Source organism: Sorex fumeus, unplaced genomic scaffold (genome assembly GCF_029834395.1).
Source record: "Sorex fumeus unplaced genomic scaffold, SorFum_2.1 ptg000003l, whole genome shotgun sequence".
Classification (NCBI taxonomy): Eukaryota; Metazoa; Chordata; class Mammalia; order Eulipotyphla; family Soricidae; genus Sorex; species Sorex fumeus.
This window is the reverse complement of record NW_026606060.1, coordinates 58,432,315-58,455,297: the sequence shown is the minus strand read 5'-3', so window position 1 is coordinate 58,455,297 and position 22,983 is coordinate 58,432,315. Positions and strand designations below refer to the sequence as shown.

At 37.4% G+C, this 22,983-nt stretch overlaps 2 protein-coding genes across 2 annotated transcripts in view; both read left to right on the top strand.

The window, feature by feature from the left end:
• The window catches only part of LOC130024234 (NKG2-A/NKG2-B type II integral membrane protein-like), a 43,766-nt gene extending 31,837 nt beyond the window's left edge, over positions 1-11,929 (top strand). Inside the window, exons 3-5 of the mRNA XM_056114905.1 lie at positions 2,436-2,530; positions 11,020-11,111; positions 11,919-11,929. Coding sequence (XP_055970880.1) covers positions 2,436-2,530; positions 11,020-11,111; positions 11,919-11,929 — 198 coding nt within the window. The remainder of the gene's footprint in view (positions 1-2,435; positions 2,531-11,019; positions 11,112-11,918) is intronic.
• Positions 11,930-12,432: 503 nt separating this feature from the next.
• Positions 12,433-16,322, top strand: LOC130024225 (NKG2-A/NKG2-B type II integral membrane protein-like). The gene is made up of 5 exons (XM_056114893.1): positions 12,433-12,616; positions 13,021-13,110; positions 13,523-13,576; positions 14,446-14,588; positions 16,215-16,322. Exons 1-5 carry the CDS (start codon positions 12,433-12,435, stop codon positions 16,320-16,322), a joined length of 579 nt encoding a protein of 192 aa, XP_055970868.1.
• The last annotated feature ends 6,661 nt before the right edge of the window (positions 16,323-22,983 follow it).

The following is a 22,983-nucleotide window of genomic DNA, read 5'->3' as shown; positions in this document are numbered from 1 at the left end:
TAGTATCACAATATATTGTTATGCTAAATGCCTGTATCTTTTGTCCATTTTTCGTATCAGGGATCTTTATTTTCCTTACCAGATGTTTTGTCATATTTAAGTTTTGAACTCTGTTTTGTTTTATGAGATTCAAATATATTATTTTGACTCAGTGGCTTAAAATTTTAATTTCTATTGGTGTTTTTTAATAACTATCAATTGATAATTATTTAATTACATTAAGTATAGTAGGGCTGGAGCAATAGCACAGCAGTTAAGGCGTTTGCCTTGCACGGGGTCAACATGAACTACCATGTGCATTGCTATGCCATTTGCTAAATATTTGGCCTAGTTGATTGTTTTCTGTTCAAAATCTTCCACATCATATTAAATAAAAATAATAAAATATTATTAGACAAAATATAACACTGTTTATAACTGAATAGATGTCTAAGTGTATAAGCTCTACTAGGGTGTCCAGGGAGATGCTGGCGGCTCTCCACCTCGCTGCCCATGTTTGGGGATAGGCCTGGGCCCCTAACCAAGTCGAGGCACCCCGGGCTATGAGGCAGATGGAGGAGGAAAGGAGTGCCAAGCCATTTGATTGATCAATTGCTGTTTATTCCATCCTCCCCACGTGCCTGCCCCAGTCTCTCTGAGCCCCCCCCCCCCCCCCCCCGCCATTCTAGTCTCACATTGCCTCTCACTCCCATCTCCTCCCGTCTCTCTGGCTCATCTCTCCATGCTTTATCTTGCTATCTCTCCACGTGTCTGCTCCTGTATTCTTCTAATCCTTCTCCCTCTGTCCCCCTTGCTAGTCCCTCTGCACTCCTTCTTGCTGCCCTGCTTTCTCTCATCTCTCCAGCTCTATTGTTGCTCCAATTCCCCAGCACTCTAGGCTGACACTGTACCAGTCTGGTAGCCAAATCAACATAAGAAAGCCCTTCCTGACTGCCAGGTTGAAAGGTGGGAAATATCACTTAGGGGTATTCCAAAGCCCTTCCTGACTGCCCAGGGGTAAAATACATCTAAAGGTGTTTTTCTCCTTTCCTCAGTCCAGTGACTGAATCAACAACTTAAAACTAGTTATTTTTGTATGGACACAGTAAGAGATAACATTGAAGCTTATAGGGCAGCTCTCCTGGGAACTTGACACAGACTAAGACTACAGAGCTCAGGCCAGATTAATCATTCCTAATCCAGCAGGGTCTGAATCTAGTTACTACTTTTTCAATCATGACAACATTTGTCCATGACCAAGCTCTTAACAGTTAAGCATTAGGCACTTTGGCCAACTCATCTCAATGCCAGGGTAGCACATAGCTAACCACTTGCTCTAGTTCCATCCAGTCCCTCATCAGGACCCTGCTTTTGGGAGTGCTAGGCATAAGGGCAATTGAGGCTTAGGTCAAGAGAGCAGATGCCCAGGAGGAAAATATCACTGAGAGTCAATAAACTCCCACAGTACAAAAGCATAGCATATATTATCTTCTTGCGTTCATACAAAATGGATATTGCTCTGAATAAACTATGCAAGGAATTTAGGGAGAAGAGAAAAACAATATTTACAAGTCAACAGAGTACAAAGAAAGAAGTTACAAATAAACACAGAGGAATGGAGAACTGTGTTGGGGGCAACCCAATAAACCTAAGGGACCTAAGGATATGCAGGAAGGATAAAACAATGCTATCCTACAGCTAAGGTTTTGTTTCCATGAGGAAATATGATCCAATGAGTTGTTTATTCAATCTTGTAACTTTATAAGTAAATTAGGTATGAGGCCATTCGATTCAGGCTAGGTGGGATGTATCTCAATCTGTTTTTCATTCTTTAAATAACCTCATTGTTCTTCTCAAGATTATTTTTAGCAGTTGTCTTCAATTGTCATTTAGTCTTTTGATTGTGTTTTGAGATATGAGTTTCAGTGTATTGGTTTTAATAGCTCTTGGGTTTACAATATTTATGAACTAAGTTAAAAAAGGTGTTTCTCCATTGTATCTAGCAGTTATTTTTCTGCACCTTTCTGTATTCTTTTCTGATTGTATTTAAACCTAAAATGGTTTTGCACATACTTTTAGAGGGTCCAACACATTTTTCTCTTTTCTCTCATATTCTGCCAAAATTTCTACAGTTCATCTTCAATTTTCTCAATTATTTTCTTTTGCACTTCAAATTTTTAAAGTTAATGTACTGTTACTTTTGTTTCAAATAGTATAGTTTAATTCAGATTTTCCATTGGTTCATTTGTTGAGCTTAATATTAATATTTCCTGTTCATTTCTTCAGTGCCATCATGTTATATTTTTATTATCTGAATAAAAGAATTATTATCACTGCACCCATTTATACTAACTGCTAATATTCAATATTATAAGATGCAAATAACTTAATTTTGTTATTACCAAAATTCAAATTAGCATTAAATATTTTTTTGAGTTTTCACGAATTTTTTATAGAATTTTTTGAGCGTCTTTATTGACCTGCTATGGATTGGACTAGAAACTGATAACTTACGGGCATGGCCAGATGATTCATCTTTGTCTTCTAAAAGGTAAGCCTTTTGAGCATCCTTGCATTTTGTGCCTATTAAAGAGTAATCATAGAGAAAAATATATGCAAAATCATATGAATTCAATAAGTTGCTTTGAAAAAATTTTACAGAAAATATTCAAATTTAAATATAGCATTCCAAAGAGTTCATTTAGCAAATATTAATTTATTTCTTTCCAATATTAATTATATATTATTCCCTTTGTTTCAGGTTCTCAGTGCCTCAAAAGATGAATGGAAATTGTATCCAAGTAGATGTTGATAACAAAATATATGCTCCTATATCCTGTTTAGAAAATAGAACATATGTTTGTAAGCACCAAATACTTTAACCTAAACAAACTTATTCTGTTGCTATTATTAACATTTATACAGTATACATATCTTATTTCTTCAAAAGAAATACAACTGTTTTTAGAACTATCTTAAAATGTTTATGTTTAATCCAAATGAAGAAATGTAGAGGGAGTTCTCAGCCCTCCCAACCCCATATTGGCAAACTCTCACGCACGAGTCATGTCACTAACCAAAGACAACGAAGCTATATCAATAAATCTTTCCAAGCTGAAGTCTTTTATTTATCTGAGGGTTCACCTTTTGAGTTGTAGAATGAATTGAAATCAGTCATTCACGTGAATCATCAGCAAATATAGTGATATACATATTTATTTTTTTAGTTTAATAGATTATATAGGAATTATATATCACCATGGCAAGAGCTGTTATATTTGATTTGTCTACAATAATATGTATTCTTAGATTTTTCAATTGACTGATTTGTTCTAGCCCTTGAAAATTTTGAAATGGATTAAATAGCCAAGAGTTTAATGTGTGTGTGTGTGTGTGTGTGTGTGTGTGTGTGTGTGTGTGTATGGACTCAGGCGAGAGAAAGCTGGGGAGATCTTCATTGTTTACTAAGTGGGGTTAAAAGAAGACAAAGAATAAAAGGATATCCCAGATTAACAGAAAGTGCCCAAAGGGGTCTCTGATAGGACTAACTCCCCTAAGGCTGTGTTTTAAATTTACCGAAGATTGGGTTTTTTATAGTCTCTGAGTTTTGGCCGCTGATGGGATTACACGGATTACTATGAAAACCAGCTCCTGGAAGAGAACAGTGCAGTCTCCTGCCCCCGCGCCTGGCTATCCTCCCCAGGGCCCGTTGGAGGGGAGCGGGTTGAGCTTTCCTCCCCGCCTCGACCAGGGCTTCAGCAGCCGAAGACCTCCAGGACCAGCCACCACCATGCTGAGACCACTCTCCGCACACATGAAGGTACAGGCAGAGGGACAAAGCCACGTGGGTTCCGGGGCCAAGATCTCCAAGCTTACTCGGATTGGGGCCCAGCATCCTCCACCCAGATCCTCCAAATTCCAGTAGGCGGGGGTCACACCCACCAACTGGCCCCCTGGTGCCGTGTAATCCCATCAGCAGCCAAGACTCAGAGACTATAAAACCCAGCTTCTGGAACCGCAAATGCGGCTGCATGACATCTTATTATGACATCTTATTTTCTCATTCCTACTTTGGAGAAACTGGCAGGTTACCGATTGTAGCCTTCCCACACGGCAGAGTCTGGCAAACTCCCCGTGGCGTACCCAATATGCCAAATACCAGTAAGAATGATGAGTCTCATTCTCCTAAAGAGCCTTCAATATAATCTCAGGGCTAGGATGAAGGAGACGTTACTGGGGCCTGCTCGAGGCAATCGACGAATAACAGGATGATTTTTGATTGATTTGATTTTGAAGATTGGGTGGTCACAGGTAGCTTTGGGGCAGAGGTGTGCCTTTATGACCCAGGGAAACAGCACTTCTACAGGGGCAAACTGAAAGTAGTGAGATCCATCTCAGGGATGGGCAGAGTCTGTAGTGCAGAGGACAGATACTGGCCACAATCATTTTCTTGAGGGTGAATTTCATAGAATTTCCTGTGTTAAAGCAGGTGATAAACTACACCTTAATATAGCCAAATAAGAAAGAATATAAAAAAACCAAGAAGAACCCTTTCTCTGCTCTGCCTTTCTAGTGGTTTTTATTGGCAAAAATCAAACACGATGTAAATCAATTTATTGCAAAAGAAACCAATATTTCACAAGATGTGTACTGCTTTCAATAAACACATGATATTATCTTGTGTTATCAGTAATTATCTTGCTTAGTCCTTATACCATGCAAAAATGGATAAATATTGAATATGGATGTTGATATGAGTTCACATATGAATATTGCATTATCAAAAATAATTATACCTGATAAATGTGGTTTTATGTCTGATTGAAGTTATTTTCCACTGAAAAGTATGGATTTGAGCTTCCTGTTCCTCCATTTTAAATTTTTCTAGATATTTCATATTCACCCTTAGTGTTGTAGCATTCATTTAAAATAATCATGCATGTAAGTCATCAAATTATGTAGTCATTTATATTTATACATTCTTTAATAGTTCATATTTTATTAAATTATTTATAAATTAAGAAATAATATAATAGATTATTAGTCCCCAATAATGCACATATTTTTATTTTCTGGTTAATTGATTTGTTCAACCCTTGAAGGTATTGGAAACCAGGATTCATCCACCCAAAGTAGCATGATGCACAAATTAGATTTGAATCAATGAACAGATGTCAGAATATGATAAAAATAATTCTTTATTCTCATACTTAAAAGTTTGACATTATTTACAATAACCAAGAATCCCAAGTTCGATTCCTCCGCCCCTCTCGGAGAGCCCGGCAAGCTGCCGAGAGTATTCAATATGCCAGACACAGTAACAACAAAGTCTCCAATGGAGACGTTACTGGGCCCGCTCGAGCAAATCGGCGATCAACGGGAGGGCCTTTACCTTTTACCTTAACCAAGAATTGGAAGCAATAATCCAAGTACCATCGACAATGAATGGATGAGCAAAATGTGCATATGATTGCAGTGGAATCTTGTTCTATCGAGAAAATTTTCTAATTCATGTCAAAATTCTGGTGAACATTGAAGATGTATAATATGGGTGAAATAAGCCTGACACAAAAGGACAAATAATTGTATTCCACTTACCCAAGGCATCTAGAATAACCAGACTGACAGAGAAAGTGGATTTTAAATTACAAGAGGGTTGGGAGAAGTAATTGAGAATTATCAGTTCAGTAGTTACTGAGTTTGATTTAGGTAGAAAAAAATATTTTGAAAATGAATAATCGAGATACCTGTACAATATTGTGGATTCAATTTATGACGCTGGATGTCATAAATTACATTTAAAAATGATCCAAATAAAAATGTATTTTACATAATATTTTTTACTGTGTCTGGCATATCGAATACTCTCTGTAGCTTGCCGGGCTCTCCGAGAGGGGTGGAGGAATCGAACTTGGGTCGGCCATGTTGGCTGCAAGCAAGGCAGATGCCCTACCCGCTGTGCTATCGCTCCAGCCTTGGAGCGATAGCACAGAGGGTAGGGCGTTCGCCTTACAAGCGGCCAACATGGCCGACCCGAGTTCGATTCCTCCACCCCTCTTGGAGAGCCCAGCAAGCTACTGAGAGTATTTGATATGCCAGACACAGTAACAACAAAGTCTCCAATGGAGACATTACTGGGCCTGCTCGAGCAAATCGACGATCAACGGGAGGGCCTTTACCTTTACCTTTTACATAATATTTAAAAAATTTGGCTGGAGCGATAGCACAGCGGTAGGGCATTTGCCTTGTGTACGGCAAGTCGGCTAAGCCAGGTTTGATTCCTCCGTGATTCCTCCACCCCTCTCCGAGAGCCCGACAAGCTACCGATAGTATCTCGCCCGCATGGCAAAGCCTGGCAAGCTACCCGTGATGTATTCAATATGCCAAATACAGTAACAAGGAGTCTCACAATGGAGATGTTACTGGCCCGCTCGAGCAAGTCAATGAAAAACGGGAGAACAGTGGAGTGCAGTGCTATTTTAAAAATCAATGCAATGTCCCCAAATCTTTAAATAACATTTAAATAAATACACTGGAATGTTTATGAGTTATATCAGTACACTTTTAAAATACCTTTGATTGTTGAATCCGAGTTGAAAAGAAAGAATTGCGTCTCTATGCTTTAAGTACCTTGTACAATGTATCTTGATGTATGAGAGATTTTTCAACTATTTGTTAAGAATAACTTTGGAAGCATAGATTAAATAAAATAACAAAGAATAGTTAGTGCTTAAGGAGAATATACAATGGAGGAGTTACTTGAAGTAAATCTCTGCCACCTTTAATAATTTTAATCTAACCTCATTTAGCATCAAACTAAATTGTTCCCTGTGTTTATATCATGTTGGACTCAGTGCGGGAAAATGTGAAAAAACTAAAACCACAAAAATGACTGTAAAGAAAATAAACAGTGAGCATAGGAGTGCAAATATCTTTTCTGAATAAAGTGTTTGGGCCCTGGGGTAGATGCCAAGAAGTGGAATTTCTGGGTCAGATTTATAGTTTTCTGAGAATTTCTGTCTATACTGTTTTCCAAACAGACAAGGGCCAGCAGGTATTCTCACCTGCAATGACTGAGTATCTGTTTTTCCTCACATCAATGCCAACACTGTTTGTCTTTATTTTTTTGTGTGTGTGTTGTGTGCTTATTCCACTTGGTGTGAGAAGATATATCATTGTTTTGATTTGAATTTACCTGATGATAAGTAATACTGATTTTTTTCCATCTGCCTTTGGACCTCTTTCCTTTGAGGAAGTTTCTGCTTTAATCTTCCCCAGTATTTTGATGGGGTTGTTTGTTTGGAAAGTTCTACCAGTACTTTTATATATCTTGCAAATTAATCCTTTACTAGGTAAACTTTTATTATAAAGACAAACCAGCCAAATATGGTAGAGGATGAATCAGTGAATTGTACAAAAGATAGCTGTTTGATATTTCAATTTTTGGCATAATGATATAGATTTATATGTAAGTTTTATTCTCCCTAAAACTTTTCCAACTAACTGATATCTTAAAAACTCATTTGCAAATAATATATTAGATGCAAAACATTTAGGAACTAGTTCAGAAAAACTGAGAAAAAATTAGAAATAAACTAAAGTCAACAAACAAAAACAGTAACACAGAAATCTCAGATAACATTGACAGCTTTGTAAATCTTTAAAGACTTAATAGTCCAACGGTGAGATTTTACAATTTTCACAAATTTTATTTTACTGAAGATCTTTTGGTAATTCCTTATATCCACATAATTGAAATAGTAATATAGACCAGATAATTTTGTGCATGGTAATAGGGCAAATTTGGAGGGTGGTTTGGAAAACGGGGACAGTGGTGGAGGGAAGGTGGTGGGATTGGTTTTGAACATCAAAATCTGTTAAGAACTGTATTCTGAACAAGTTTGTAAGCCATGGTATTTAAATAAAGTAAAAAATAAAGAGCCATTGATAATTGTGCCAGTTAAAATAAAGTTTAAAATCTATTCTTTAAGATAATTGGTGACATTTATCATTAAGTTCTTGATAGTATTATTACTTTAGAATTCTTTCATTATAATGGAAATAACACAATACTGGCAAACAAAAGAAGCTTGTGCTGGCAGCTGGAGTGATAGTACAGTATGTAGGACATTTTCCTTGCTCATGGCTAACATGGTTTCTATTTCTGGCACCCCGTATGGTCCCCCGAGCCTAACAAGAGTGATCCCTGAGTTTAGAGCCAGGAGTAAGCCTTGAACTCCAGGTATGACTCCCAAACCAAAAATAAATGAATGAAAAAAAAAGTGTTGCCACCATTTAGAAATATTTTTTCCCCATTTAGAAATCTTGTCTAAATCTAGAATTAAAAACTTTAAGAAGATACCACAGCGGGTATGGCGTTTGCTTGCACAACCTGGATTTGATTCCTCCATCCTTACTCAGAGAGTCTGGCAAGCTACAAAGAGTATCCCGCCCGCACGGCAGAGTCTGGCAAGCTTCCCGTGGCATATATCCAGTATGCCAAAAATAGTAACAAGTCTCACAATGAAGACATTACTAGTGCCCGCTCGAGCAAATTGATGAACAATGGGAGGATAGTGCTACAGTGCTACAGTAATATATTAAATAGTATTTTAAGTAGTAATTTAAGTAGTAACATTTTTTTTCTGCTTTGATTAGATTCATTGTTTCAATAAAAGATTCACCACTATTATTTAGAGTTTACCCCCCCCCCAAATCAGACATACTGAAAAAGCATTGTGAAGTGATTTGCTTTCTACAGCTGGGTTTAAGAATTAAATGTTGGTTTTGGATTTCTGCTATTTTACCTATTGACCCTGGAAGTATTTCTACTGAAAGTCAGATAGTTAAGAAATTGGTTTCTGTGTTCTGGAGTCATGGCCGTGCTGGAGAGCCACTTGTGGGGGGCAACTGGTGGCCTCGGTAGGGCGTGAAGGGCGGACCGAAACGCCCCCCTTCCCATGAGGTTTTAGTCGCCCCCACACCCCCAGCTCATACCTGCTGTCCACAAGGCTCCCATGCGGCCGCCATCCTTCTTTCCAGAGAAGAGAGGGCAAATGGGGCAACACCCTTTCCCCTCCGGAAGACTTGATGGCCTGGATTAACGCATAGTCCGTTCACTTTTCTGCTCCAAGCTGCTGGGTTCTGCATTAAGTCCTTGTGCTTCTGGGGCTGTGGCCGTGCTGGAGAGCAGCTCGTGGGGGCAACTGGTGGCCACGGTAGGGCGTGAAGGACGGACCGGAAGGCCCACCTTCCCATGAGGTTTTAGTCTCCCTCACACCCCCGGCTCAAACTTGCTGTCCACAAGGCTCCCATGCGGCCGCCATCTTTCTTTCCAGAGAGGAGAGGGCGAATGGGGCAACACCCTTTCCCCTCCGGACAGACATGATGGCCTGGATTAACGCATAGTCCTTTCACTTTTCTGCTCCAACCTGCCGGGTTCTGCATTAAGACCTTGTGCTTCTGGAGCTGTGGCCGTGCTGGGGAGCCGCTCGTGGGGGGCAACTGTTGACCTCGGTAGGGCGTGAAGGACGGACCGGAACGCCCCCCTTCCCATGAGGTTTTAGTCGCCCCCACACCCCCGGCTCATACCTGCTGAGGCTCCCATGCGGTCGCCATCCTTCTTTCCAGAGAAGAGAGGGCGAATGGTGCAACATCCTTTCCCCTCCGGCAGACGTGATGGCCTGGATTAACGCATAGTCCATTCACTTTTCTGCTCCAAGCTGCTGGGTTCTGCATTAAATCCTTGTGTTTCTGGGGCTGTGGCCGTGCTCCAAACTTAACTTTGATTTTCAGGGAGAAAGATTGGGTGGTTTACTTCCCATTGATCACTTTGTATATAGAGAGATGTCGCACGGCCGCATAAGCGACCGCGCGGTTTTGAGAAAAAGTCCTAGTTCCCGCATTTTCTGGTCACCGGGGTTCCATCTGGGGGAGGCAGGATGCGGCACCTACCCCATCTGGGACTTGCCGGTGATCTCGGCTCTTTTTGGAACCTGTTTTTTTTTTTCTCCGGGATTTGTGGTTCCCGCGCCCTCCATGTGGTCCTTCTCTTAGGCTGTATGTTTTAAAGATGGCACTGGGGGGCGGGCTGTGGGCGTGACTTCCGGAATCAGAGGTTACCTGGGAGCTGTAGTCCGGCAGATTTGAGAAAAAGTCCTAGTTCCCGCATACTCGAGCTGTGCTTGTAAAGGCTTCTGGTCACCGGGGTTCCATCTGGGGGAGGCGGGATGCGGCACCTACCCCATCTGGGACTTGCCAGTGATCTCGGCTCTTTTTGGAACCTGTTTTTTTTTTTTTTCCTCCGGGATCTGTGGTTCCCGCGCCCTCCATGTGGTCCTTCTCTTAGGCTGTATAAGTAGTAACATTTTAAGAAATAATATTTAAAGCAAAAAACTTTAAGAAGCTAAGTAGAGAAGGATCCAGTATGGCAATAATAGTTGGAAATGATTACAGTGGACAAGAACTGAGTGTTGAAAGTAGCTAAGGCGTATTCCTGATAGTCTTTCAGTATCTTTATTGAAAACTACAATGCCCAAAAGGGGAAAGAGAAAGAGAGAGAGAGAGAGAGAGAGAGAGAGAGAGAAAGAGAGAGAGAGAGAGAAAGAGAGAGAGAGGGAGAGGAAGTACCTGCCATAGAGGCAGTCCAGGGGAGGGAGGTGGGAGGTGATGGGGAGGTAAACTGGGGACATTGGTCCTGGTTAATGTACACTGGTGGAGAGATGGGTGTTGGAACTGTATAACTGAAACCTAATAATGAACAGCTTTGTAAGGGACTATTTTAGTGATTCAATAATTTTTTTTTAAAAAAAGCTAGAAGTACGGTTCAAGTACACAGTGTTTGTGACTTCCATCTCGTTTTTCTTTAAGATACAAAAACATTTTCCTAGAAGCGTTTGCCCATGGACAGATTGACAGTCTCTTGCATGTTGCATCTTTGTCTTTAAGTGAATTCTTCTCAAAATTCTGTAAGTATAATAATTTCCTGTTGATATAATATCAACATTTTCCACTCTTACGTCTTGTTTTGAAACTTCACAGAGCAGTCAGTGAAGACCACAGTTACTGTTTGCCTGTTTGCAAGACTACTGGTTTTCTCATTGGAGGATGTGCAAGCATGGATTCAACAGAAGGTATGTGTAGCTCTTTTCGTCTCGTAGTATTCCATCTCATTTTGTGTAGTTTACAAATACTTGGTATAATACAACATTTGTGCTCAGATACATAAATTGTTAATGTCTTAATTTGAATAATTCAACTAGAAAACAAACTAAAGATATAAAATTTGTCTTTGAATTTCATAAATGTCTGATTCTTCATGTGGAAAATTAGCTAAATATAAACAGAATAATTGTGTCTGTAAATCAATAAAATTTAAAAATTATTTAAAACAGTCTATTATTATTTGATTCTTTATAAAATCCAGTTGGATGTTGTGTTTTATATTCATTTTATCCTAAATGTCTTTATTTACACATTGGTAAACCAAATTGTTGGATATTACTTTTAAAATGTCAACTTTACAAAGTCAGAATTAAATTCAGATTTCAATCAATACAGAGGTCCTTGATTATCTTATTAAATAAATTATCTGATTTATTACAGTAGTTTATACAACAAAATATACCCTCACTGGTTTTAGCAGCAATAGAAAATTTCTGGAAATTTGAAGCAAATAGTATTGTTTCATAAATGATCTTTGTCTGTCATTTGAGGTTTCTAATCTTAACTGTTAAATCATATATCAGTCTTTTCCGAGGGTAGTGTTTAACTTTTATTTTATCACATGGTTTTTGTTTGGGTTAACTTTAGCTTTCTATATAAATGTATTAATACAAAAATATTTCTTTAAAGTTTAAAATATTTATCAAAACTCCACAGATATTCAAAATAAAGTATTATTTGAATGTAAGTGATGAAAGAAAACTATTTTAATACAGGATCCAGCTAACACTATACTCTCCAAATTTTAATCTTTAATCTGAAAGTATTCAGAGACCTATTATTTGTTCTAAAAACTAGTGTACTCTTTTTCTATAGAATTAGATGTTAGGTTGAGAATATTATTATTCACAGATTTCAATAAACTATTGTATTTATGGAATAAGCTATAGTATATATAGAATCATTTATTCAAGTCAAGAATACTACTGCTATGTTTTTGCTTTATATTCCCCCAATAATAGTTCAAGAAATAGAATTTCATTCTAAGATCTATTCTATTATGAAACAACTTTAACACGTACCATCTATAAAACTCTAAAGAAATTAGACTCAGACTTTTACAATGTGTAATATTTTACATTATTTGAAAATTGAATATCACTATTCAAATGATACGCCACTCTCATTAACTAGGCTGAGGATCTGCCCTCTAAGACACCGTTCCTTCAAATTCAGTGTGTAAGTGCAGTTACCAAAGGGCACAATTACCTACAGTCCCCAGCTGCAGAAATGAATAATGAAAGGGTAACCTACGCGGAGCTGAACCAGCAGAAGGATTCAAAGAGGCAGCAAAGGAAACCAAAGTACTCCAAAAGCGCTGTCACAGAAACCACGCCGGAAATAACCTACACAGAGTTTAATCTTCAAAATGTATCTCAGGATCCTCAAGGGAATAAGCAGTACCACTGCAGAGGTAAGGCAGTTAATGGGCACAGGCTGTGTTCTAGGATGTGTGCTCTAGGATGTGTGCAACTGGGGTACACCGCAGTGGGGCAGAATGGGCAATATACTCACATATTTTAATTGTCGAGAGTCAGATTTTGAAGCTGGGATATGGGGCTCTAATATGAAATCCTAGCACTAATTTTATCCAAGTACTGTTATTTATAGCCATGAACTAAGAGCTCACAACTATTATATTTACTGATAATGCAATGAATTCTATACTCATGGAGAATATTAGGACGACAGACATAATTTCCATATCCAAATTTGTTTATGTGACTCCTCATGCATGCAGTTTACCTTGTGTGTTAATCATCTATACAAATTGTCTGTGTTTTTTTTCCCCTCTGCGTTTCTATTTTTCTCCTGCAGGTTTCTTATCTCCGCCGGAGAAGCTGATTGCTGGGATCTTGGGATTCCTCTGTCTTGTTATGGTGGTAATAGTGACCACGGCTATTCCCTGTAAGTAAATTCTGAAAAAAAAATCATAAGGAAACTTTTCACTTTAATATTTGTCTGTGTCTTTAAATACTTTATAACGGAAATTTTAAAAAAGACTCAAATGTAAATATGTAGACAAAATGTGAAATGGCTATTTTGAGTTTGTAAAAAATGTAGGTACAGAATAGTTATAGGAATACTATTGATTAATGCTGGAGCATTAGTAAACCAATTAACATTAGAGATGGTAAAATTTTGTCCTTTTAGGCCTTGAAATATTCTTTCCTCAACAGCTCATTGACCTATTAAGTTTTATTAGATAAATGTTTTTTAATTTCACTTTGTTCTCATCCTTAGAAATTTAAATATCTAGCAAACAAAGTTTTATTTGAATCAATATTAATAACTGTAAGTATTAATTTGATTTTTCTAGCTTCTGAAATGCAGCAGTCAAATAATTCGTCTCTGGAATTAAGTACTCAAAACGGTATGATGATTTTAAAGTTGATGTTATTAGTAAAGTTTGTACTTTATTCTATATCCAGTTTGATATAAATATAAATAGGGTCAGGGAGAAGACTCAAAGAGTTGGAGTTAATGGCCAGAGTCATAGTTCAGCAGATAGGGCATTTGCCTTGCGTGCAACAGACCTGGGTTCAAACCCTGGCATTCCATATGGTCCCCCAACCACTGCCAGGAGTAATTCCTCAGTGCTGAGTCTGGAGTAACCCCAAATAGCAAAACAAAACAAAAGAAAACATTAAAAAGAATTGGAGTTCATATTTTGAATCGGTGAGTCTATATTAGATCATAATGTCCCCGAGCATTCCCAGGAGCAATCCCCAAGCACTCTCAGAGGGTAACCATGAACACTACCAGTAATGGTCGCTCCAAAATTATACAGATTTTTTTTAAATTTGGGAAGCAAATTATGAAATTAAATAATTAAATAATGAACATGCAATAAGTACAGAATAGACTTTCTCGTAGGCAACAATAAGGAGATGCAATCTTTTTAAAACATCATACCTATCCTTGAGAACTGGTTCAAAGGTCATACTACTGAAATTTGGAGAGAGATAAATTTTATAGGTTGAAATGTGGATTAGTTCATTGATTTTCAGGATATATATTTAGTGGATATTTTTTCCCTTTCCATATATTCTTTATATGGACATGTTAATTAGGGAATGAGAAGCTGATCTTTTTTTATGATTATGTATGTAAATGTGCTGTGTTTGGTATGCACCACCCCGTGAATTACATAGACATGTTGTCTAGAGTTGTTTATGCTTAAGTAAAATTTAATTTTCATTTTAAACTGAGCATTTAAATTATATCATGGTCTTTCTCCAGCATGTCATTGTCCACAGGAGTGGCTCATATATTCCAACAGCTGTTACTACATTAGCAATGAAACAAAACCGTGGAATGAGAGTTCAAAGGACTGTATTTCCAAGAAGTCTAAGCTGCTTTATATAGACAGTGAAGAAGAAATGGCAAGTTTTAAATAATTTTAAATATTTTGTTAGGTAATACTCAACTCAGTATCATACTAAAGAATTTAGTAATATTTAGTATTTATTACACTTGAGATTTGTTAATATTATATAACATATTCAGCCATTCTTAAAATATGTTACACCACAAGGTGTAACTAAAAAAATAAACAAAAAAGTAGGCATTTTGCATGTTAGTATCTTGACTCCAAACTTAGCCCCATAGGAATTTAAATATTAAAAGTTCTGATGATTATATAAAAGTATTATAAAAATAATATGTATTTTTCTAACTGCAATAGATTGAGCCTATTATTTTCTGTTTTATTATTAGAATGTAACTGTGTTTTTCATGGTGATTCAATTTAAGAAAATAACAAATAAATAAAATATCAGTAGACACAATATAGAAGAGTTTATATCTGAACTAATGGTTAAGTTTTGGTTTCCATGTGGGGAATATGTGTCTGGGGTTTCTGGATTGTATATTTTGTTACAGACATCTGCACATATGTATTATATGTGAGGTTACTCAGGATAAGTTGGACTTAGCTCATGTAAGCTCTGATTTTCACATAATTCAAGTTACTTAATTTTTCTATCAATTACTTTAATATTATCTATTTTTCATTGTCTTTAAGTATTGTTTAGTGTTTTGATTATGATGTTCTGAAATGTGAATATTTATAAGCTAATTTAAAAGTTTGATAAATCTCTTGAGTCTATATATAGTATATATCTATAGATATGTACTATATATAGATATATAGACGTATGTACTATATATATAGTCATATATCTATATATATAGTAATATATCTATATATATATAGTCTATCACTTAATCACTTAACTTCCCGTTAGTCGTTGATTTGCTCGAGCGGGTGCCAGTAACGTCTCCATTTGTCCCTGTCGCGTGCTAGTGTAGCCCAATGGCATCTGTTCGCATTCATATATAGTCTATATATGAATTAAATAAGTTTGGTTTATCATTGCTTCTAACACTTCTTTTCCTTTCTGTATTTGTTCTTTTCATATTATATTTAACCTAAATTTCTTCCCTTATACTGTAAAAGTTTCTGAGATTTCTCTATTTTTGTCTCTTTCACATTCTAACATGAAAAATCTCTACAATACCATCTTCAGTTTCATCAGTTGTATGTTTTGTATCTCAGATTTTTAGTCAATTCCTCCACCCCTCTCGAAGATCCCAGAAAGCTACGGAGAGTGTCTTGCCTGCACAGCGAAGCCTGGCAAGCTCCCCATGACATATTTGATATGCTAAAAAAAGTAACAACAAATCTCACTATTTGTTGTAGACGTTATTGATTCCTACTTGAGCAAGTCAATGAACAACAGGAGGACAATGCAGTGCAGTTAGTAATTTTTGCTTTAGATAATATGTTTTAACTCATATTTTGACTTAGTTTATTTCTTCTTAGTATGTTGATATTTCCTATCCAATGCTATTATATAATATTCTATTCAAATATAATTATCATCTTATCATATTTATAATGTCTAATATTTTTAAATGATAAATGATATAAATAACTTAATTTCATTACAAAAATTAAAACTAACACAAAACAATATTTTGATTTTTCACAATCCTTTTCCTCATAGAATATATTTGTGGCTTTTAATATCCTGCCTTGGAGTGGACCCTCCAACAAAACCAATGATGGTGTACAGATATCGTCAGGTGGCTCAGTTTTTTCGTCCAAGTCGTAAGCTCCTTAAATATCCTTATATTTCTATGTGTAACTGTGATTAATCTTAGAAAGAAAGATGAATAATCACATAGATGTGATACCAATTTTTACTAAAAATTTTTAAACGAATTATTCGGACTTTGACATATAGCTATTATTCCAAATATACTGTGCATTCATCATATATTAGGAGTGACTTTCCAATATTGACTATATATTATTCTCTATATTTTAGGTTCTCAAGTTCTACAAAAAACTCAGAAAAATGTTTCTATGTAGATTATTCTAGAAAACGAATTACTCCAGCGTCCTGTTCAGAAAGAAGATTGTATGTTTGTAGGCACCAATTTCTTTAGCTTAGTTAAATTTGAGAATTGGCCATTCTTACCATCTATAAAGTTCTCATTTCTTCAAAAGCAATATAATTATATTGTTATTTTATGTTATTATTATACTTCTTAATTTGCATCCAAATTAAGAGTAAGATAGAGAGAATTTTCATTGCCCCTGGGCCCCGACTGGAAATTCTTTCTCATGGACATCACTAAGTGAGATGGTACAGCTTTGACTGAAGATAAGTTTGTATTACTGCATCTTAACAATCTGAAGTCTGTGATTCATCTGAGAATTTACCCTGATGTTGTAGAATTATTTTAAAACACACATTCATAAGGATCACCAAATTATATAATCAGGTACATATTGCACATTCTTTAATATTCTGTTATTTTAATAAATAATGTACGGATTATATAAACCATCACAATGGGCTTTTTATTCATTATTTCTCATAATTACTTCTCAAATTTTGTAATTAGTTGATTGTTCTGACCCTTGGAAGTGTTGCCAAAGAGAATTTAACAAGTAAGTTATGAATTACGTAGCTCAAAGTAGGCTCAATAGACAGAGCAGGAGAGATTTGAAAACACTTCACTGTTTGTTTGCAATTGTCCATTAAATTGGGGATAAGCAAAGATAGAGCATACCTTTAGTTTAATGGGGGAACCCAGAGAAGGGGTTCCTTGGTGATCAGGCTTCCCTGGGATGGATTTCATTGAAGACCGGTGGCTTCAGACATTGTTGGGACCAAGCTGGTGTTGCAGGGCCCTGGGACAGAGCAATTCTAAGGTCACAGGTAGAAGTTGCTGAGGATGGAACTGAGGCTGCAGAGGGTGGCAGGCAGAGGCTCAGTACAGGGAACTGGGCAGCCCGCAGTGACTTGCAGGAAGGTGAATTCCACTGACTTCCTGCCTACTGCCCTTCAGAAGTCAAAGGAGAGAAAATGCCAGGAAGCAGGGTGAGTCCCTTTCCCAGCTGTGTCTCGCCAGTGGCATTTACTGGAAATTTTGGCAAGTAACATTCACAAATAATTTCTCCTTACCCTTAAAGACGGCGAAAAGTTAACAAACCCAGATGTTATGAACCGGTCAAAGTTCCCCAAACTACTTTTTGCATATAATTATATGTATAAATTAATGTTTCAAGTGTTTTGGAGGTGGGATAGGTGTGCAGCACCCAACTATTCTCAAGCCATACTCCTCATTTATGCTCAGTGTTCTTTTCTGACTGTGTTTGATGGACAGTATGTAGTAGTAGGAATCAAAGGATGGCTTTCTTTGCACAAGGCAAGCACCTTCACTATGGCATCATCTCTCCTGCCCCCCAAAATTGTATATTTATCCTGAAAAAGCCATGGGAATTATTTGCCACTGTAAATTCAGGTTAAATCCCACCTCCTCCTCTCTAAAATCAATATTACTGAAAAAGAAGGAAGTATAATATGGAAATGTTAAACTAGGTTGAATTTAGAATAAACAGAATCAGAGGACTGGAGAGATGTTACAGTGGGTTGGGCACTTGCCTTCCATGCATTCCACCAGTGTTAGATCAAAAGCAACACAAATGGTACCCCGAGCTCCACCAAGAGTGATCCTTCAGCAGAGAGTTAGGAGTAAGCCCTGAACACAAATGAGTGTGGCCCCAAAACCATACAAACAAAAATCACAAATAAGTTAGGAACAGAAAGATTACGATGGTACCTTTCCTTGTGAAACTGTGAGGGTGAACTTTAAGTGTTAACATAATGACTTGTTAATCAGGACTTTAGAATTAAATACGCATTTAATTACTAATTTTCAAAGAAGATTGTGCTCTTTTAAAATTACTTTATGTTGAAACGGAACAAAAATGTGCGTTCTGTGCAAACAGTTTGAGAAAATATTCAGAAAAACAATTTTTGTATTTAATTTTTTACCCCGATTTTACTCATCTGAAAATCTAATTCATTGGTGCCAAGTCAGAAAGATGGGGTGGCAATGAGGTGTTTTGGGGAATAGTAAATCCAAGATGTAGATGAAAGAAGTGACCAAAGACCCAAAAACTGATTGAAATGCCTAAATCAGTATCTTTGCTAGCAAATAGAAGTTGGATCTTACTCAAGGAGAGAAGTTTCAGCAGAAACAGAAGGCTGAGACGGAATGTGAAATAAAAGCACCCAATACCATAGACAGACTTTCGTCTGCCTAGAAATCCTCAAGTGGGGAAAACTTGGGAAAAAAACCTATAAAGTCAACTTTTGTGTGACTGTAGAGATAGTAAGGGGCTAAGATGTTTTGCCTTGCATATGGATGACTTGGTTGGATCCCCAACACCCCACAGAGTCTTCCAGGCCAGAAATGACCCCTGAGTACAGTGCCAGGTTACAGACTTACCATTCACTGAAGATAAAATTGCAGTGATTTTGGAGAAACGTGAACACTTCAATTTTCAGTGGATTGAGATTTTTCGCACGGGACTGGGTGGGCTATTGAGAATATAGTTATTTTCGGTAGAAACTTGGTAAACTGATTTGCAATGAATAGAACTGAAATTCTGACTTCTTCTTGAAATCTTTAGCTTGTTTTTAGTGTTTTATGGCAATGTGTTGCTTATCTAAATACAGCAGGAGAGACAATGCTTTGCTTTTGCAACTGATCATTTGAGAACTTGTTATATTTCTAGGTTTTTTTTTTCTGGAATACCAAATACAATAATATTCTAGAATTTAAGACTGAGGAATCATTTATTGCCATGTTTAAATTTCCAGTATGCTAGTGGGGTAAAAAATTAGCCCCTTAAATACTGTAGAGTCACAAAGTTTAAACAAGTTCTGAAATACATACTGTAGGTGGATCCTGAAAGTAGATAAGATTTTCTTGCATAACTTCTCCATTTTGTGAAGTTAGATTTACTTAAGCTTCCTTTGCCCTAGATCGGCCTTAATTCCTAACATCCAGAATGTAATTTCACTAGAGCTGTGGATGGACCTAAAGCAGGTTGCAATGTCAATTTAGTTTCAACAGGGAAAGGCCTAAGTGTTCACAAGTAAGCCAGCTATATTTGGCCAAGAGTGCTCTCATCAGCTGGGCTCTGATGCAACGGTTAAAAAGAAGAAAAGAGGCCCCCCACAAGTGGCTCTCTGGCATGGCCGTGGACCCAGAGACACACGAACCTAATTCGGAACCCAGCAGCTTTTGGCAGAAATGTGAATGGATGATGTATTAAGCTGCGGCACTCTGTCCCCTCCAGGAGGGAAACGGTGTCTTTCTCTCCCGCCTCCCTCCCCCAAACCCAGCTGCACGGTGGCCGCTGCCTCAGAGCTTATTGGACAGCAAGGAATGAGCTGGTGGTAGTTGGGCAACTGTGGCCTCATGGTATGGGGGGGGGCAGAACCGGCACATCCTTCCAGCTCCGCCGAGACCATGAGTTGTCCCCCATGAGCAGCTCTCTGGCACAGCCATGTACTCAGAGGCACACAAACCAATCTCAGAACTTTGTGACTTTTGGCAGAAATCCCTCCGGACTTAATTAGTAAAATATCGGAAATCCAAAATCATATGGTCTTCATATCCTGCAATAGAAAACAAATTATTTCACGATGCCTTTTCAGCAGTTCTGATTGTTGGGGTAAAATTCCAAATAATAATGGTGCATCTTTTGTCGAAATAATGAATGTAATCAAAGTAGAGAGAGAGTTAAGTGGAAACCATCTGCATCACAGGCATGGGGAGGAGTAGGATGGGGGTATACTGGAGTTCTTGGTAGTGGAAAATATGCACTGGTGCTGGGATGGGTGTTTGATCATTGTATGACCTAGACTTAAACCTGAAAGATTTGTAACTGTTCTCACGATGATTCAATAAATAAACTTTTTTTAAAAAAGAAAAGAAAAAAGAAAAAGAAAAAGAAAAGAAAAGAAAAGAAAACAAAGAAAAGAAAAGAAATCTCTAGGGTAAGGATGAGCTGAAACCAACCAGCCTTCAGACAGTACTGTAGCCAATATTATAGATGTTTTCTGGGTGAAGACATCCTGTTCTAATTGGTATATTCCAAACCCAGCAAAGCTATTTAAATACAGTCTGCATTTGCATTTTAAATGAATGTATATGAGTCTTGTGGTGCTTATGCAAAAATTATTGGCCAAGTTAATTAAAAGTAAATAATCTGTGGCCCAGAGTGATAGTATAACAGTTGCCTAGCATGAAACCTATTTGAGTTTGATTCCTGGCACTGCATATGGTTCCCAAAATCTGCCAGGAGTGGAGCCTGAATGCAGAGCTAGGAATAAGCTCTGAATGGCCCCCAAAATATCAAAACAGAAAAAAAAGCAGTCTCTTATTATGGTTATTTATACCAATAGTAAAGGTGGAGGAAAATACGTATTTCAGTTACATGCCTTGCCTTTTTTTGGTGGAAATCAGAGCCTGCTTTTCTTATGTTTTCTTTTTTGTTGTTGAAACTTTTATCCACATACTGAAATGAATCCTAAATGTTACTGTGACTTTCTGAGCTAGAGTTTACAGACTTTTTGTTTGTTTGTTTGCTTCTAATTAACTTGCTATTATGAACAATTCAGTATTCTAAAGACTATGGGAGCTAGTGAAGGGGAACTTGTTACAGACTGCAGGAAAAATGAGTGATTGTGGGTTTTTTTTTTCTGATGCCTGAGAACATCAGACACTCTAAAGCCAAGAAATTCTGTGACTGAGATGCTCTGAGCTGGAACTAACAGTTTTCTCCATTTATTCTTTTCCTTTCACTAATGATTTAGACACACTTTATTGGACTTATCTGTTTGAGGACTGAGACACTGATTGAATTAAATAATTAGACAAAACAACTTCTGAATTGCAGAACTTCTCAGGAAGTTGAGATGAGGTGATTTCTCTCAGGGACAGATTGTCACAGCCTCTGAAGGACAAGCCCAGGGAAGTTTGTTTTAACATTTCCTAACCTCAGAGGCTCCGAAATTTATAGGAGAGGAAATTGTGGTGACAAGAAAAAACAAAAGGGAAAGGTGAAAAAAAAATTGATGAGCTCAAGTTGGATGTTCTGAGATGAAATACCAAATGGCATGCTGAATTGTTTCCTGTAGAACTTTTCTTTCTAACAAAGGCACCAACAATGCTGTAGACAGATACTCCATTAAACTTGCCAGGAGTGAATATTGTGGTCAAGGGACTATATGAATATATAAGAAATAAATCTCACCTCCTGAATAGAAATTTTTTCGTTACGTAAAATTATCTTTCTTATATTTGGGGATAAATTTTTTACTGCAAGGTATTAATATAATCCATTTTGATATAATGGTACTGAAAGTTCCATTTGTTTTCATTTTCTTTTGATTATCCAAGACAAATGCATTTCCCTAATTTTGCAATTAGGGAATCTTTTGCAATCTCTTTCCATGCAACAAATTTTATCTTATATATTCTCAAGTTTATATGCCTATATGTTCCTTTTCATGTAAATCTCAGATGACTTTTGATTGGGGATGTTGTTAGGACTTACTGGAAGTGCTCAGGGCTCTAGAATATGATTTTTTGGTACATCAGAGATGTTAGACTCTATTCTAAGAATAGTAAATGTTCGCGTACCAGAATTATGACCACTACTAGGAAGTATGGAAATCCCAGCAGTCAGAATATATAATATTATCATAACCTGTCTGGCCACAAGTTTTTGTCCACAATATTGCCAGAGAAAACTTTCTTTATATACCTTCCAAATTAACACTAAATACTTCTAAATTAATACATACACTATTTTATTATAAAAGAATACTACTGATTTTACTCTCTGGGCATGCGCAGCTAGATCCAGCTCCTAGAAAGCCGTTTTTCTCCCCTGATCTGCGCGGGATGGGCACGGAGGCCCAGCTCTGGGCAACAAAGCTGAACGGCTCCTCATTCCAAGCAGGAGACGTTCCCAACTCCTCGCCCAGTGGCAGGGACTCTGTCCGGAGAAGAGGCCGCTAACGCGGCCGCGAAATATTTTCCCACTTCGTATGCCATAGGAACCATAAGCTACCTTCTTAGATGGAAACTTCTCTAGTTTAGCTCAGCCACTAGAAACACAGTAGCCAATAACTCATAAGCCTATCTTAACTCACACTGCATATCAAGCAGAATAGCAACAGTGAATGTGAAGGACTAAACCACACCTCTCACAATGGTAAAGCAACGCAAAAGCCCACCAAACTTTCATATTGAAGAGTCTAGCCCAGATGACACCAACAGTACTGTAGTGTTAGACAACCTCTCTGACAAGGAATTCAGAAGGGAGCTACTTAGGATGCTTAGGGAATTAAAAGAAACAATGGAAAGCAATGCCAATAGAAGACAAGAGGATTTGAAGGC